This window comes from Bombina bombina, chromosome 11 (assembly GCF_027579735.1).
Source record: "Bombina bombina isolate aBomBom1 chromosome 11, aBomBom1.pri, whole genome shotgun sequence".
Lineage (NCBI taxonomy): Eukaryota > Metazoa > Chordata > Amphibia > Anura > Bombinatoridae > Bombina > Bombina bombina.
In genome coordinates, this window is record NC_069509.1 from 188,199,874 (window position 1) to 188,219,016 (window position 19,143).

Consider the following 19,143-nt stretch of genomic DNA (forward strand, 5'->3'; position numbering starts at 1 on the left):
TAGTAACACATAAATATATATGTATATACACATAGTAACACATAAATATATTTGTATATACACATAGTAACACATAAATATATATGTATATACACATAGTAACACATAAATATATAGGTATATACACATAGTAACACATAAATATATATGTATATACACATAGTAACACAAATATATATGTATATACACATAGTAACACATAAATATATATGTATATACACATAGTAACACATAAATATATATGTATATACACATAATAACAGATAAATATATTTGTATATACACATACTAACACAAATATATATGTATATACACATAGTAACACATATATATATGTATATACACACACTAACACAAATATATATGTATATACACATAGTAACACATAAATATATATGTATATACACATAGTAACACATAAATATATATGTATATACACATAGTAACACATAAATATATAGGTATATACACATAGTAACACATAAATATATATGTATATACACATAGTAACACATAAATATATATATGTATATACACATAGTAACACATAAATATATAGGTATATAAGAATGGTATCAGGATGTTTGTAATTGGAGCATTCTACACAAGCTCACTATTATAGTGCTTAACGACTCCATCTAAAATTGGCCTAGATTGGTTTTTGTATAGGGGTGTTCATTTTATATTTAAGCTTCTGCACCACTTGAGTCGCTTTTTTGATGCCAAGAACCACCAACATCTTTAAAATGACGTGCAGCTCATGTGCACAAGCAACTCTCTTTTAGCCACTAATATTATTATTTGGGGAAATTTGTTTTTCCCCTACCCATTACATTTTTTTGTATATATTCATGTGTTCAACACTTCTCTTTTGCTAGCTTTGGCCCCTATTGGTGATAACTTTCATATTGTTCATACTAACTTGAACCTTCTCTTTACTTGTAAGCTCTAACCATATTATTTTGTACCCAGTTTTAGCTGTCATAAAAATTAGTAGGCCCCAATAAACTAAACACCTTACCTCCTGGAATACGAAAGTTTTAAATACTGAGAGATGGTCATCTTCTTGGCTACAGATCAACATTAAGGGCCACAAATATATTTATGGTTTTTAAAGCTCTAAAAAATGTCCTGGGGCTCAAGGCGAGATTTAGGTTATGTTGCAGGGTACACTCTGTTTGCTGTTCTCTCCTTCAGAAGGCTCTTTTAAATTGTTGTCACCTTGTTTGTCCAGTTACTAGAATTCCTCAAAGTGACCTTTTTTTTAGTTCAGCTCTTTCCATGTTTTTCAGGGGCCAAAAATCTATTCCAGAGGACCACAAATGATCCATCCTTTTAAAGTCTCATTTATATATTCTGAATAAATGTATACACATAAAAAATAGTGATACAAACGGATGCAGCATTATTATTGTAAATATTTTATTTTATTGCTACACTAGACACAGTACTCAACAGGTCTGTAGTCATACGACTTGCACAAAAATAAAACCCTATTCAAAGTATTGGTGCCTGCAAACATCTCTACTAGAATTAATTCTGACATCATAATAGTAATATTCTAGCTGACACTTCCTAAACTCTACACTGTTAAAGATACATAAAAACACATATTGTTCCCTTTTCTGTAGTATTGCAATATATTAACAAAGCAGATAAGCATAAACACTTTAAAATACATTAACTCCTTGCTTTCTGCAATTGTTTCATTTCGAGGAACCAATACACATTTGTTACTATAGGAGACACAGCTAGCTATGTCATTAGATGCTAACAGTATTTTATCTTATCACCTCTGCTGGGGTTAATTGGGGACAGATTTGTGTTTAGGGTTTGTCTTGTGAAGTCTGCAAGGTGAAATTGTATTTTTCAGAACTGGATATTCTGGAAAAAAAGGGGTAAAATAAATAAGGAAAGTGTACTGCAAGGTTTTGTTTCTATAAAAAATGAAAGATTTTATATTGCAATTTTTAAAGCGGTCCATGTCGCTTTAATAATGGTGACATCACCATGGCAACTAGATTATGAATATCAGTTTGGAATTTCAACAATCCTAATCTTGCATAAATTAAATTAAATCCAATTCAAAAGCATTTGTGATTCATCTATATTTATTTTCTTAAACATCTATAAGTGAAACCAAATACAGGCTGGTTGTTACAAATGAGCATGTGCAGTCTGTTGCTAGGACAACCACCAAATAGTTGACGTCTAATATCATTTAAATTGAATTAAAATAAATGGTATACAAAGCACATTCCCTTGTTAACATAATAGACTGTAGAAGATCTCACATAAACTGAAAATACTATTTCTATAGTTAGAATGATATAGAGGCCTATTTATTAAATGCCTGTCCGACATGATCTGATCAGCGGATCAGGTCTGACAGACATCGCTGGATGCGGATAGCAATACGCTCTACGCATTTAGCATTGCACCAGCAGCTCTTGTGAACTGCTGGTGCAATGCCGCCCCTGCAGATTTGTGGCCAATCGGCTGCTAGCAGGGGGTGTCAATCAACCCGATCGTATTCGATCGGGTTGATTTCACGCGAGTTCTGTCAACCTCCTCAGAGGAGGCGGACAGGTTATGGAGCAGCGGTTTTAGACCGCTGCTTTATAACTGGTGTTTTGGCGAGCCTGAAGGATTGCCAGAAACTCTGGCCTTCAAGCTCCATACAGAGCTTGATAAATGGGGCCATAGTCTTTAGGTTACCTGTTACATTTTTAAATAGACAATATTAGTCAAGTTTGGATCAGTCTTAACCCGTATATTAACAGATAAAGTGGTAAAATTTCACAATTCTGAAGATACCGATCATGGGTCTTGATCAATTCTATAAATACAATGTATCTTCATAGTGCAAGTGATTGGTGGCTCAAATACTTCTCCAACCTATCTAACGCAAAACAGGAGATAGTCCATCAGCCCTTCACAAATTATACATGTAAAAACTTTCTAATAAACTTATAGGTGGAGTTGCTTGTATACAGCACTAATCTGAGAATGTTTTGAAAACAGTTTTTTCTTATTCTAAATATTGTCAAATATTCATTGTATATTTAAAATCCCATTTGCAAGAAACAGTTAAATATTTCCTTTATTAAATGTCATGTTCAATTTTCATAGGTTTCTATACAGGTCTAGTGGAATCAATAATCGAATCTAAACTCTGAATTTAAAAATGAATTCTATAGAAATATTTGAATAGCACACAAACAAATGTCAAAATACAGACATTCACTCATGCATAAGCACTTTGATGTCACATATCTTGAAAATAATCAACTCATATTAGTGATTCTCCATATATGTATATAGACAATTTAATTGAATTATGGCTTAGGAGAAAAATAATAATAATATATTTTCTACCTATTAGTGCACCTTTTAAAGGGATATAAAAACGAACAAATTTGTTTTGTGATTCAGATAGTGCATACAATTTAAAAAAAGTTTCCTTTATACTTCTATTATCAAATTTGCTTTTCTCCAATAATATTGTGTGTTATAGAGATACCTAGATAGTATCTGTAGCACTATATGACAGGTAATAGTGCTGTTATCTAGTGCTCTTGCTAATGTATAATATTGTGTTATAGAAATACCTAGGTAGCATCTGTAGCACTACATGACAGGTAATAGTGCTGTTATCTAGTATTCTTGCTAATGTATAATATTGTGTGTTATAGAGATACCTAGGTAGTATCTGTAGCACTACATGACAGGTAATAGTGCTGTTATCTAGTGCTCTTGCTAATGTATAATATTGTGTTATAGAAATACCTAGGTAGTATCTGTAGCACTACATGACAGATAATAGTGCTGTTATCTAGTGCTCTTGCTAATGTATAATATTGTGTTATAGAGATACCTAGGTAGCATCTGTAGCATTACATGACAGGTAACAGTGCTGTTATCTAGTGCTCTTGCTAATGTATAATATTGTGTTATAGAAATACCTAGGTAGCATCTGTAGCACTACATGACAGGTAATAGTGCTGTTATCTAGTGCCCTTGGTAATGTATAATATTACGTGTTATAAAGATACATAGGTAGTATCTGTAGCACTACATGACAGGTAATACTGCTGTTATCTAGTGCTCTTGCTAATGTATAATATTGTGTGTTATAGAGATACCTAGGTAGTATCTGTAGCACTACATGACAGGTAATAGTGCTGTTATCTATTGCTCTTGCTAATGTATAATATTGTGTGTTATAGAGATACCTAGGTAGTATCTGTAGCACTACATGACAGGTAATAGTGCTGTTATCTAGTGCTCTTGCTAATGTATAATATTGTGTGTTATAGAGATACCTAGGTAGTATCTGTAGCACTACATGACAGGTAATAGTGCTGTTATCTAGTGCTCTTGCTAATGTATAATATTGTGTGTTATAGAGATACCTAGGTAGTATCTGTAGCACTACATGACAGGTAATAGTGCTGTTATCTAGTGCTCTTGCTAATGTATAATATTATGTGTTATAGAGATACCTAGGTAGTATCTGTAGCACTACATGACAGGTAATATTGCTGTTATCTAGTGATCTTGCTAATGTATAATATTGTGTGTTATAGAGATACCTAGGTAGCATCTGTAGCACTACATGACAGGTAATATTGCTGTTATCTAGTGATCTTGCTAATGTATAATATTGTATGTTATAGAGATACCTAGGTAGTATCTGTAGCACTACATGACAGGTAATAGTGCTGTTATCTACTGCTTTTGCTAATGTATAATATTATTTGTTATAGAGATACCTAGGTAGTATCTGTAGCACTACATGTCAGGTAATAGTGCTGTTATCTAGTGCTCTTGCTAATGTATAATATTGTGTGTTATAGAGATACCTAGGTAGTATCTGTAGCACTACGTGACAGGTAATAGTGCTGTTATCTAGTGCTCTTGCTAATGTATAATATTGTGTTATAGAGATACCTAGGTAGCATCTGTAGCATTACATGACAGGTAACAGTGCTGTTATCTAGTGCTCTTGCTAATGTATAATATTGTGTTATAGAAATACCTAGGTAGCATCTGTAGCACTACATGACAGGTAATAGTGCTGTTATCTAGTGCCCTTGGTAATGTATAATATTATGTGTTATAAAGATACATAGGTAGTATCTGTAGCACTACATGACAGGTAATACTGCTGTTATCTAGTGCTCTTGCTAATGTATAATATTGTGTGTTATAGAGATACCTAGGTAGTATCTGTAGCACTACATGACAGGTATTAGTGCTGTTATCTATTGCTCTTGCTAATGTATAATATTGTGTGTTATAGAGATACCTAGGTAGTATCTGTAGCACTACATGACAGGTAATAGTGCTGTTATCTAGTGCTCTTGCTAATGTATAATATTGTGTGTTATAGAGATACCTAGGTAGTATCTGTAGCACTACATGACAGGTAATAGTGCTGTTATCTAGTGATCTTGCTAATGTATAATATTGTGTGTTATAGAGATACCTAGGTAGTATCTGTAGCACTACATGACAGGTAATAGTGCTGATATCTAGTGCTCTTGCTAATGTATAACACTGTGTGTTATAGAGATAACTAGGTAGTATTTGTAGTACTACATGACAGGTAATAGTGCTGTTATCTAGTGCTCTTGCTAATGTATAATATTGTGTTATAAAGATACTTAGGTAGTATCTGTAGCACTACATGACAGGTAATAGTGCTGTTATCTAGTGCTCTTGCTAATGTATAATATTGTGTGTTATAGAGATACCTAGGTAGCATCTGTAGCACTACATGACAGGTAACAGTGCTGTTATCTAGTGCTCTTGCTAATGTATATTATTGTGTGTTATAGAGATACCTAGGTAGTATCTGTAGCACTACATGACAGGTAATAGTGCTGTTATCTAGTGCTCTTGCTAATATATAATATTGTGTTATAGAGATACCTAGGTAGTATCTGTAGCACTACATTACAGGTAATAATGCTGCCCTCTAGTGCTCTTCCTAATGTATATTATTGTGTGTTATAGAGATACCTAGGTAGTATCTGTAGCACTACATGACAGGTAATAGTGCTGTTATCTAGTGCTCTTGCTAATATATAATATTGTGTTATAGAGATACCTAGGTAGTATCTGTAGCACTACATGACAGGTAATAGTGCTGTTATCTAGTGCTCTTGCTAATGTATAATATTATGTGTTATAGAGATACCTAGGTAATATCTGTAGCACTACATTACAGGTAATAATGCTGCCCTCTAGTGCTCTTGCTAATGTATATTATTGTGTGTTATAGAGATACCTAGGTAGTATCTGTAGCACTACATGACAGGTAATAGTGCTGTTATCTAGTGCTCTTGCTAATATATAATATTGTGTTATAGAGATACCTAGGTAGTATCTGTAGCACTACATGACAGGTAATAGTGCTGTTATCTAGTGCTCTTGCTAATGTATAATATTATGTGTTATAGAGATACCTAGGTAATATCTGTAGCACTACATTACAGGTAATAATGCTGCCCTCTAGTGCTCTTGCTAATGTATAATATTGTGTGTTATAGAGATACCTAGGTAGTATCTGTAACACTACATGACAGGTAATAGTGCTGTTATCTACTGCTCTTGCTAATGTATAATATTGTGTGTTATAGAGATACCTTGGTAGTATCTGTAGCACTACATGACAGGTAATAGTGCTGTTATCTAGTGCTCTTGCTAATGTATAATATTGTGTTATAGAGATACATAGGTAGTATCTGTAGCACTAAATGACAGGTAATAGCGCTTATAGCTAGTGCTCTTGCTAATGTATAATATTGTGTGTTATAGAAATACCTAGGTAGTATCTGTAGCACTACATGACAGGTAATAGTGCTGTTATCTAGTGCTCTTGCTAATGTATAATATTGTGTGTTATAGAAATACCTAGGTAGCATCTGTAGCACTACATGACAGGTAACAGTGCTGTTATCTAGTGCTCTTGCTAATATATAATATTATGTGTTATAGAGATACCTAGGTAGTATCTGTAGCACTACATGACAGGTAATAGTGCTGTTATCTAGTGCTCTTGCAAATGTATAATATTGTGTTATAGAGATACCTAGGTAGCATCTGTAGCACTACATGACAGGTAACAGTGCTGTTATCTAGTGCTCTTGCTAATGTATAATATTGTGTGTTATAGAGATACCTAGGTAGTATCTGTAGCACTACATGACAGGTAATAGTGCTGTTATCTAGTGCTCTTGCTAATGTATAATATTGTGTGTTATAGAGATATCTAGGTAGTATCTGTAGCACTACATGACAGGTAATAGTGCTGTTATCTAGTGCTCTTGCTAATGTATAATATTGTGTGTTATAGAGATACCTATGTAGTATCTGTAGCACTACATGACAGGTAATAATGCTGTTATCTAGTGCTCTTGTTAATGTATAATATTGTGTTATAGAGATACCTAGGTAGTATCTGTAGCACTACATGACAGGTAATAGTGCTGTTATCTAGTGCTCTTGCTAATGTATAATATTATGTGTTATAGAGATACCTAGGTAGTATCTGTAGCACTACATGACAGGTAATAATGCTGTTATCTAGTGCTCTTGTTAATGTATAATATTGTGTTATAGAGATACCTAGGTAGTATCTGTAGCACTACATGACAGGTAATAGTGCTGTTATCTACTGCTTTTGCTAATGTATAATATTATTTGTTATAGAGATACCTAGGTAGTATCTGTAGCACTACATGTCAGGTAATAGTGCTGTTATCTAGTGCTCTTGCTAATGTATAATATTGTGTGTTATAGAGATACCTAGGTAGTATCTGTAGCACTACGTGACAGGTAATAGTGCTGTTATCTAGTGCTCTTGCTAATGTATAATATTGTGTTATAGAGATACCTAGGTAGCATCTGTAGCATTACATGACAGGTAACAGTGCTGTTATCTAGTGCTCTTGCTAATGTATAATATTGTGTTATAGAAATACCTAGGTAGCATCTGTAGCACTACATGACAGGTAATAGTGCTGTTATCTAGTGCCCTTGGTAATGTATAATATTATGTGTTATAAAGATACATAGGTAGTATCTGTAGCACTACATGACAGGTAATACTGCTGTTATCTAGTGCTCTTGCTAATGTATAATATTGTGTGTTATAGAGATACCTAGGTAGTATCTGTAGCACTACATGACAGGTAATAGTGCTGTTATCTATTGCTCTTGCTAATGTATAATATTGTGTGTTATAGAGATACCTAGGTAGTATCTGTAGCACTACATGACAGGTAATAGTGCTGTTATCTAGTGCTCTTGCTAATGTATAATATTGTGTGTTATAGAGATACCTAGGTAGTATCTGTAGCACTACATGACAGGTAATAGTGCTGTTATCTAGTGATCTTGCTAATGTATAATATTGTGTGTTATAGAGATACCTAGGTAGTATCTGTAGCACTACATGACAGGTAATAGTGCTGATATCTAGTGCTCTTGCTAATGTATAACACTGTGTGTTATAGAGATAACTAGGTAGTATTTGTAGTACTACATGACAGGTAATAGTGCTGTTATCTAGTGCTCTTGCTAATGTATAATATTGTGTTATAAAGATACTTAGGTAGTATCTGTAGCACTACATGACAGGTAATAGTGCTGTTATCTAGTGCTCTTGCTAATGTATAATATTGTGTGTTATAGAGATACCTAGGTAGCATCTGTAGCACTACATGACAGGTAACAGTGCTGTTATCTAGTGCTCTTGCTAATGTATATTATTGTGTGTTATAGAGATACCTAGGTAGTATCTGTAGCACTACATGACAGGTAATAGTGCTGTTATCTAGTGCTCTTGCTAATATATAATATTGTGTTATAGAGATACCTAGGTAGTATCTGTAGCACTACATTACAGGTAATAATGCTGCCCTCTAGTGCTCTTCCTAATGTATATTATTGTGTGTTATAGAGATACCTAGGTAGTATCTGTAGCACTACATGACAGGTAATAGTGCTGTTATCTAGTGCTCTTGCTAATATATAATATTGTGTTATAGAGATACCTAGGTAGTATCTGTAGCACTACATGACAGGTAATAGTGCTGTTATCTAGTGCTCTTGCTAATGTATAATATTATGTGTTATAGAGATACCTAGGTAATATCTGTAGCACTACATTACAGGTAATAATGCTGCCCTCTAGTGCTCTTGCTAATGTATATTATTGTGTGTTATAGAGATACCTAGGTAGTATCTGTAGCACTACATGACAGGTAATAGTGCTGTTATCTAGTGCTCTTGCTAATATATAATATTGTGTTATAGAGATACCTAGGTAGTATCTGTAGCACTACATGACAGGTAATAGTGCTGTTATCTAGTGCTCTTGCTAATGTATAATATTATGTGTTATAGAGATACCTAGGTAATATCTGTAGCACTACATTACAGGTAATAATGCTGCCCTCTAGTGCTCTTGCTAATGTATAATATTGTGTGTTATAGAGATACCTAGGTAGTATCTGTAACACTACATGACAGGTAATAGTGCTGTTATCTACTGCTCTTGCTAATGTATAATATTGTGTGTTATAGAGATACCTTGGTAGTATCTGTAGCACTACATGACAGGTAATAGTGCTGTTATCTAGTGCTCTTGCTAATGTATAATATTGTGTTATAGAGATACATAGGTAGTATCTGTAGCACTAAATGACAGGTAATAGCGCTTATAGCTAGTGCTCTTGCTAATGTATAATATTGTGTGTTATAGAAATACCTAGGTAGTATCTGTAGCACTACATGACAGGTAATAGTGCTGTTATCTAGTGCTCTTGCTAATGTATAATATTGTGTGTTATAGAAATACCTAGGTAGCATCTGTAGCACTACATGACAGGTAACAGTGCTGTTATCTAGTGCTCTTGCTAATATATAATATTATGTGTTATAGAGATACCTAGGTAGTATCTGTAGCACTACATGACAGGTAATAGTGCTGTTATCTAGTGCTCTTGCAAATGTATAATATTGTGTTATAGAGATACCTAGGTAGTATCTGTAGCACTACATGACAGGTAACAGTGCTGTTATCTAGTGCTCTTGCTAATGTATAATATTGTGTGTTATAGAGATACCTAGGTAGTATCTGTAGCACTACATGACAGGTAATAGTGCTGTTATCTAGTGCTCTTGCTAATGTATAATATTGTGTGTTTTAGAGATATCTAGGTAGTATCTGTAGCACTACATGACAGGTAATAGTGCTGTTATCTAGTGCTCTTGCTAATGTATAATATTGTGTGTTATAGAGATACCTATGTAGTATCTGTAGCACTACATGACAGGTAATAATGCTGTTATCTAGTGCTCTTGTTAATGTATAATATTGTGTTATAGAGATACCTAGGTAGTATCTGTAGCACTACATGACAGGTAATAGTGCTGTTATCTAGTGCTCTTGCTAATGTATAATATTATGTGTTATAGAGATACCTAGGTAGTATCTGTAGCACTACATGACAGGTAATAATGCTGTTATCTAGTGCTCTTGTTAATGTATAATATTGTGTTATAGAGATACCTAGGTAGTATCTGTAGCACTACATGACAGGTAATAGTGCTGTTATCTAGTGTTCTTGCTAATGTATAATATTATGTGTTATAGAGATACCTAGGTAATATCTGTAGCACTACATTACAGGTAATAATGCTGCCCTCTAGTGCTCTTGCTAATGTATAATATTGTGTGTTATAGAGATACCTAGGTAGTATCTGTAACACTACATGACAGGTAATAGTGCTGTTATCTACTGCTCTTGCTAATGTATAATATTGTGTGTTATAGAGATACCTTGGTAGTATCTGTAGCACTACATGACAGGTAATAGTGCTGTTATCTAGTGCTCTTGCTAATGTATAATATTGTGTTATAGAGATACATAGGTAGTATCTGTAGCACTAAATGACAGGTAATAGCGGTTATAGCTAGTGCTCTTGCTAATGTATAATATTGTGTGTTATAGAAATACCTAGGTAGTATCTGTAGCACTACATGACAGGTAATAGTGCTGTTATCTAGTGCTCTTGCTAATGTATAATATTGTGTGTTATAGAAATACCTAGGTAGCATCTGTAGCACTACATGACAGGTAACAGTGCTGTTATCTAGTGCTCTTGCTAATATATAATATTATGTGTTATAGAGATACCTAGGTAGTATCTGTAGCACTACATGACAGGTAATAGTGCTGTTATCTAGTGCTCTTGCAAATGTATAATATTGTGTTATAGAGATACCTAGGTAGTATCTGTAGCACTACATGACAGGTAACAGTGCTGTTATCTAGTGCTCTTGCTAATGTATAATATTGTGTGTTATAGAGATACCTAGGTAGTATCTGTAGCACTACATGACAGGTAATAGTGCTGTTATCTAGTGCTCTTGCTAATGTATAATATTGTGTGTTATAGAGATATCTAGGTAGTATCTGTAGCACTACATGACAGGTAATAGTGCTGTTATCTAGTGCTCTTGCTAATGTATAATATTGTGTGTTATAGAGATACCTATGTAGTATCTGTAGCACTACATGACAGGTAATAAAGCTGTTATCTAGTGCTCTTGTTAATGTATAATATTGTGTTATAGAGATACCTAGGTAGTATCTGTAGCACTACATGACAGGTAATAGTGCTGTTATCTAGTGCTCTTGCTAATGTATAATATTATGTGTTATAGAGATACCTAGGTAGTATCTGTAGCACTACATGACAGGTAATAGTGCTGTTATCTAGTGCTCTTGCTAATGTATAATATTGTGTGTTATAGAGATACCTAGGTAATATCTGTAGCACTACATGACAGATAATAGTGCTGTTATCTACTGCTTTTGCTAATGTATAATATTATTTGTTATAGAGATACCTAGGTAGTATCTGTAGCACTACATGTCAGGTAATAGTGCTGTTATCTAGTGCTCTTGCTAATGTATAATATTGTGTGTTATAGAGATACCTAGGTAGTATCTGTAGCACTACGTGACAGGTAATAGTGCTGTTATCTAGTGCTCTTGCTAATGTATAATATTGTGTTGTAGAGATACATAGGTAGCATCTGTAGCACTACATGACAGGTAATAGTGCTGTTATCTAGTGCTCTTGCTAATGTATAATATTGTGTGTTATAGAGATACCTAGGTAGTATCTGTAGCACTACATGACAGGTAATAGTGCTGTTATCTAGTGCTCTTGCTAATGTATAATATTGTGTGTTATAGAGATACCTAGGTAGTATCTGTAGCACTACATGTCAGGTAATAGTGCTGTTATCTAGTGCTCTTGCTAATGTATAATATTGTGTGTTATAGAGATACCTAGGTAGTATCTGTACCACTACATGACAGGTAATAGTGCTGTTATCTAGTGCTCTTGCTAATGTATAATAGTGTGTGTTATAGAGATACCTAGGTAGCATCTGTAGCACTACATGACAGGTAATAGTGCTGTTATCTAGTGCTCTTGCTAATGTATAATATTGTGTGTTATAGAGATACCTAGGTAGTATCTGTAGCACTACATGACAGGTAATAGTGCTGTTATCTAGTGCTCTTGCTAATGTATAATATTGTGTGTTATAGAGATACCTAGGTAGTATCTGTAGCACTACATGACAGGTAATAGTGCTGTTATCTAGTGCTCTTGCTAATGTATAATATTGTGTGTTATAGAGATACCTAGGTAGTATCTGTAGCACTACATGACAGGTAATAGTGCTGTTATCTAGTGCTCTTGCTAATGTATAATATTGTGTGTTATAGAGATACCTAGGTAGTATCTGTAGCACTACATGACAGGTAATAGTGCTGTTATCTAGTGCTCTTGCTATATACAGAATTTTTAAAAACAATCTCATTAGGTAGAGAATTTCAGATCCCTTACACTGCTGTAGATGAAATCTCTCTACCTCAAGTATTAATGATTGAGTATGAGAAAATGTACCTGTGTATGAATAATTATAGGTAAGACTTCACAAGATGCGGCTCTATTACACTTGAAGAATATTGAAGTAATTTTTATAAACTTGACTTTTATGACTACCGGGTATATAAACCATAAGAGATTTAAATATACTATACATGTATAATATTTATTAATTTTATTTTATTTCCTTTCTTTTTGGGATAGAACTATAATTAAATAGATTTATGGAAATTTCAATGTGGCTGTTAGTAGTCTTGCTAAATTTTTTGTTAGATTGTTCTTATTTTATTTTTTAAACACAAAATCTAATTATTTTGTCTGTGCTATGCAAAAGGCTTCTCTAATGATTAATTAAGCCTGCACATTCAATTGGACATTTCTGTACCTATAAACCAAGGGAACAAAGTTTCTTCTGCACTCTTTGAATTGTGGAGAACACTTTGTTTTCCTGGTTTACGTTGTACATCAGACACTCGCTTGTATTGAAAGAACAGAAAAACACTGAGCACACGCTGAAGATGCACTGGAACCAGGCTGGCGAGGGACCCTCAATTGGACTTGTTTACATTTCTTTAAATTTGTTTTTTTATATTGTAAGAGAATAGATAAGTGGATAATATGTACCATATATATTCTGAATGAAATATAACTATGCTAGTGTGAACTGTCGAAAATATGACTTATTAAATAATTTGTTCATTTACTTATTTATTTTGTGTTTTTATTCACAGTAATCAGGTGTTGAATAAAAAGTTATTTTGTGCTTGACCCAGTCCACATTTGTAATTATGACTAATATGTTCAGTTATTTTAGTTATAAAAGGAAATCAGTAAATCAAACCTGCCATACATTATATTTTAGCTGTAAAAAGCATCACTCAACTCCAACCCCAAAATCTGCCCAAGCGGAGATGGCACTGAAATTATTTTCCCATAAAAGAAAATTATACATAAAAGTTCAAACCTCCACAGTCTCTATAAGAAATAAACTAAACTAAATCATAAAATACATTAAATTAAATAAATATTAAAACTTTTAAATCATAAATACATAATAAAATGCATAAAAATGACTAAAAATAAAATTCAACATTTCAAAGTGTTAACTATGCTTTTAAAGAAGAACCTAGGCCTGAGAAAATGTACAAGTGAGAAGCGAATATTGTATAGACAGATTTCTGTGTACCATCAATACAGTGTGCATCACAGAGTGGCCTTTCTACATTCACTCATTCCATGCTGCCTTATTTTAAAAAAGTGTCCACGCTGTGTCAAGTTATAATTTCCATAAATACTTGTAAAATATCTTCATTGTATTTACAGTCAAAGTAAACAACTTATAAATAGTTACATATTTAACAAAAACATAGTGGAACTAAAAAAAAATATCTTGCGTAAAAAATGGATATCACTGAAACATGCTAACATTACACATTTTTGGAATGGAATGAGAACGTTTATGCAGCAATCCCACAATTTATTACCAAGTAAAACACAGCCAAGAAAGCAAACAGTATTAAATGAAGTAATTCTCTTACCTTTTTTGGCAGAGCATGCGCCAGCCATACATGCAAGAAACCTTTATCATACAGTAATCTATCTTCAATTCCACAGAAAGCATTTTCAATGCACAGGGTTTCATGCACAGCCCATTACCATTGAAACATTCCGTTCAGATAACATTTACATTCATATTTTACTCATTAAAATGACAAACCATATCAATATCGTTCCATATCTAGTATGAAGAATGTTCTTCTTAAAGTAACATACATCTCATTTTTTTATTTCATTAAGTCATAAAAATATAGTAGAGAACTGTCTTCCAATATTTACTGAAATAATCTCTGCCAACTAATGAAACACATATTCAGGGCTATGTGATGCATGTGCGCTGAGGGGCAGTTATATTATTAGAAATTGCTGCCCATGCGTTGGGTGATAGTCCTGACAAGCATAGGTGGCGCTCATGAGCAAGGGGTAAGAGCTCTGGTTCTTTTGAAATTAAAAGGGCATTTAAAAAATAAATATTAAGAAATTAAGCACTGCATTGCAAATGATCTGCATAAAAAAATAATTTTAAACTTTCCTTTGGTTAGCAAACTTGTATTGCTCATAAGGAACACACTTCAGCCTCTTAAGTGATGGTTATTAATATTTTCTATGCTGTAGCCAGTTATGGACAGTTATTTTGTGATCTTGCACTTATTAAACAATCACAGTGAACATGTAGATGTGAGAATCCTAAATTCTGCAGTATGTACACCTGTATCTTGGAACTATGCATTATTAAAATGTTAAATTTAATTTAAAACCAAGTGTAACCATTAATGAAATAAAAAAAACTGAGTTCTATGTCTCTTTAAATTAAATACAGGTGATATGTTATTAATATAGCTTTTATATAAAATACATAGCAGAAAACAGTAACTCAGTATAACATTGTCATTAGAAACTTATACCTTCCACCGATTAGTTTTGTTGTAAACTAGTTTGTTAAGGGCTTAATATCTGCAGTAAAAATATAAGGTTTTCTGCATAAACATCTGTGGATTTATGATGTGTGTGTAGGTAGATGCCCCTAATTACTGATAATGATGATATTTTTACATTATATTTGTATTTTCATTGAGAAATATGTTTTTGCATTTTTTGTTTAATTATCTAAAGGGGATTACACCTTTATCTTTATTATGCACATGGAGATGAAATGTATGTGATGCAAAGGCTATGACAAAATGTGAGAGCAATGGCATGAAGATATTACCCCTAATAATACAATACTAGGTTCTCTTTAAAAAAAATACTACCAGAAAGAACTACAATGCATGTTAAAGGGACACTGAACCCAAATTTTATCTTTCATGTTTCAGATAGAGCAGACAATTTTAAGCAACTTTCTAATTTACTCCTATTATCAATTTTTCTTCATTCTCTTGCTATCTTTATTTGAAAAGTAAGAATGTAAGTTTAGAAGCTGGACCATTTTTGGTTCACAACCTGGGTTGTGCTTGCTTGTTGGTGGCTAAATGCTGTCCAGGGTGCTTAACTATAAATTGTCTGGCTCCTAAGCTTAGATGCCTTCTTTCTCAAATAAAGATAGCAAAAGAACGAAGAAAAATTGATAATAGGAGTAAATTAGAAAGTTGTTTAAAATTTGCTGCTCTCTCTGAATCATGAAAGAAACCATTTGGGTTTAGTGTCCCTTTAAGTCAGTAAAATAACTGATACAATAATCGCTAAGCACATTTTTTGTCCTTCTGTTAGCAGATTTTTGGAGCCTTTGTCTACATTGTGGTAGATTGTATTTAATTTATACTAAGGATGGGGATATATGGGAAGTAAAATTGTTTAATTATAAAAGTGGAAGTTAATTATTGCCCATCAATGCAGCATTATGATACCAAATTGGTATACTGAGCAATTCATTTGCTTAAATAGTTTTGTGAAAGTTATGCTATATATTTTTATTTATTTTTTAATATTGCAAAAACAAGTATATTTGGTTAAAGCTAACATAATTCTGTCTGAAGGCTCTGGCTCTATAATAAGCTTAATTTGTCATTAAAATCTATCTATATCTATCTATATATCTATCTATCTACATATATGTCGGCCTGCATGCCTATCTGTCTGTCTGTACGTATATAAAGCTTTATCTCTGTCTCTATATCTGTCTCATCTCTGTACCAAGCTTTAATGTGGGTGAAATCATACTATTGCAAACATTGATAATACTTTAGTATACAAACACAAATAATTTCAATTAATGCACACGTAACTTTTCAGTGCTTTTGTTTTAATTATATAGTGAAATCTGTCTTTAAATTCAATACCAATCTGAATAAAAATAAATGTTTGAATGTTGAAAATATATTGGAGCCTTTAGATATAATAATAAAAATATTCACCATATAAAATAAAGGCTCATTATTTATGTGTATTACATTTATTACTAGATTTCGGTTTTGTAGGGTCAGATTATGAGAGAGGCAAAGAGATGTGCAAAGACAGAGATATGAAGAAAATAAGCGGATACAGAGAAAAAGAAGAGACAGAACAACAGATATATATATACAGAAAGATGATAAAAGAGCAAAAAGAGAGACTTAAAAAGAAAAAGTGGAACATAGAATGTGCTATGTAGAGTAAAAAAATAGATATAAAAGCTAGAAATGCGTAGGGACAAAGAACAGAGATGCACAAGGATAGTCAAGGATGATAAAGAATGACAAGAAAGAGATACAAATGAATAATCAGGAAAGAGTAAGAAAGAGAGAGAACAAGAGAGAGTGGAAGAAGAACAGAAAAAATAAGATAGATAAGGAAACCAACGAGACAATGTAAAAATGAGAATGTTTAAGAATGATGTGTAGTATAATGTTGAAGGGCAAACTGCTTTAGAAATAAATACGTCTTGAAACAATTTGTTTAATGAAGATTTTAGTTCTACATTTTTTTTCCAGTAATTTAGTCACATTGATATACACCAATACAATCAATATAACATATACAACTTCAAAGGAACACAGATGGATTAGAGCAGCCATAGACAAGTTCATTGTTACATGACTGTTTTGTGGTTATGCATATTAATAAAAAAAAAAATCTTTATATATATATTAGTGTGATTTCCCTCTTTTTACAATGTAGTAGTTATATGCTCTGACTTCCAAAATTGGGACATCCGTGTTAATTTAAACATTAACCAGAGGTTGGATCTACTTTGCAAATTGGAAACATTCTGGGGAATTTAATACATAGGCCTCAAGCTGAAAAGGCAGCTGCAGTTTAGGCTTCCTAACCATTGACCTGGTGAAGATCAATCACCCATAATTAGTTTGTCTATGGGTGAGAGTAGGGGGCAGCATTGTACTAGGATATGCTTGTGCAAAAATAAATGACGGCAGTCTATGTTGCTCATTAAATTTCCACTCACCGTAAATGTGGGTGGACAGGTTCCCTGACTGGGGACCTTGTCCATCTGTCAGTTGATAAACTAAAGGGACATTATACACCAATTTTCATTTAACTGCATGTAATAGACACTTCTATAAAAAGAATATGCACAGATACTGATATAAAAAATCCAGTATAAAACCTTTTAGAAACTTACTTAGAAACGCTACATTTAGAACTGTTGATGAGGTTAGGCTGGGACACTCATTGAAAGAGTCAGATAAAGCAAGTGGAACAGACCCGTCCCTCCTCCCCCTTCCCTGCATATGAAAATACAGTTTACACAAACAGGATTAAGAAGGAGTCGGTAGAAATCCGTAACTTTGGGCTTTGGTTAGGGAGTCTGAAAATCAGCACAGTGTTATTTAACAATAAGCAAAACTATACATTTTTACAAAAACGCTCTCAGGTGGGCTATATAAATGGATCATCTGCAAAACATTTATGTGAAGAAAAATCTGGTGTACAATGTCCCTTTAAGCCTACTGTTTTGTTATTGTAAAAGTTAACTCTTGGGAGCTATAATTTAGATCTCTAATTTTGAATGGCCCAGTAGTCATTTTATCAAAAGATGACAAAATAACAGATAATAAGTCAGTTTCATCTCTGGGAACATAAACATTTTAAGATAAAGTCTAAAAATATTACAAATAACTATTTCATTAAAAAGCAGTTTAAATCCATCTATTTCCCTTTAAAGCAAGTCATCCATCATTATGCAGTGAGTATAAACCATATAAATAAGGCTTACCTGTCGCTATATGCAGCTGCAGTAGCGGTGGCTGGTTGTGCATATCGGTAAGCGGTGTACCCTCCCTAAAACACAAAGATACATCCTGAAGTGATTGTCAAATGGTTACTCACTGACAGTTCCTCCTTCCTGTCAGCTCTTATATAATATTAAAGTATTATTAGGACACAATAAAACAATGCAGATTGCTTAATTATTTAAATAAATATAAATGATATAATATGATTGTGCCATATAATGTAATGGACATGGAATTCAAAAGGATATATTCTACATTAAAAAAATCACAATGTAAACTGCAAATAGCAAATTATTTGTTTCTTAGTTAATAATACAAACATAGTACAGACTACTCCACTGTTTATGATCTTATGTAAAGCTTGTTATATTAGTTATATCACTCAGACATAGCCATAAGCCTCTTTCCTTTGCAGTTCCATTAAATAAGG

General features: G+C 33.1%; 1 protein-coding gene across 1 annotated transcript in view; it reads right to left on the reverse strand.

The window, feature by feature from the left end:
- The window catches only part of RBFOX1 (RNA binding fox-1 homolog 1), an 874,306-nt gene that overhangs the window by 118,833 nt on the left and 736,330 nt on the right, over window positions 1-19,143 (reverse strand). The window contains exon 10 of the mRNA XM_053694366.1: window positions 18,695-18,759. Within this exon, the coding sequence (XP_053550341.1) occupies window positions 18,695-18,759 (65 nt within the window). The remainder of the gene's footprint in view (window positions 1-18,694; window positions 18,760-19,143) is intronic.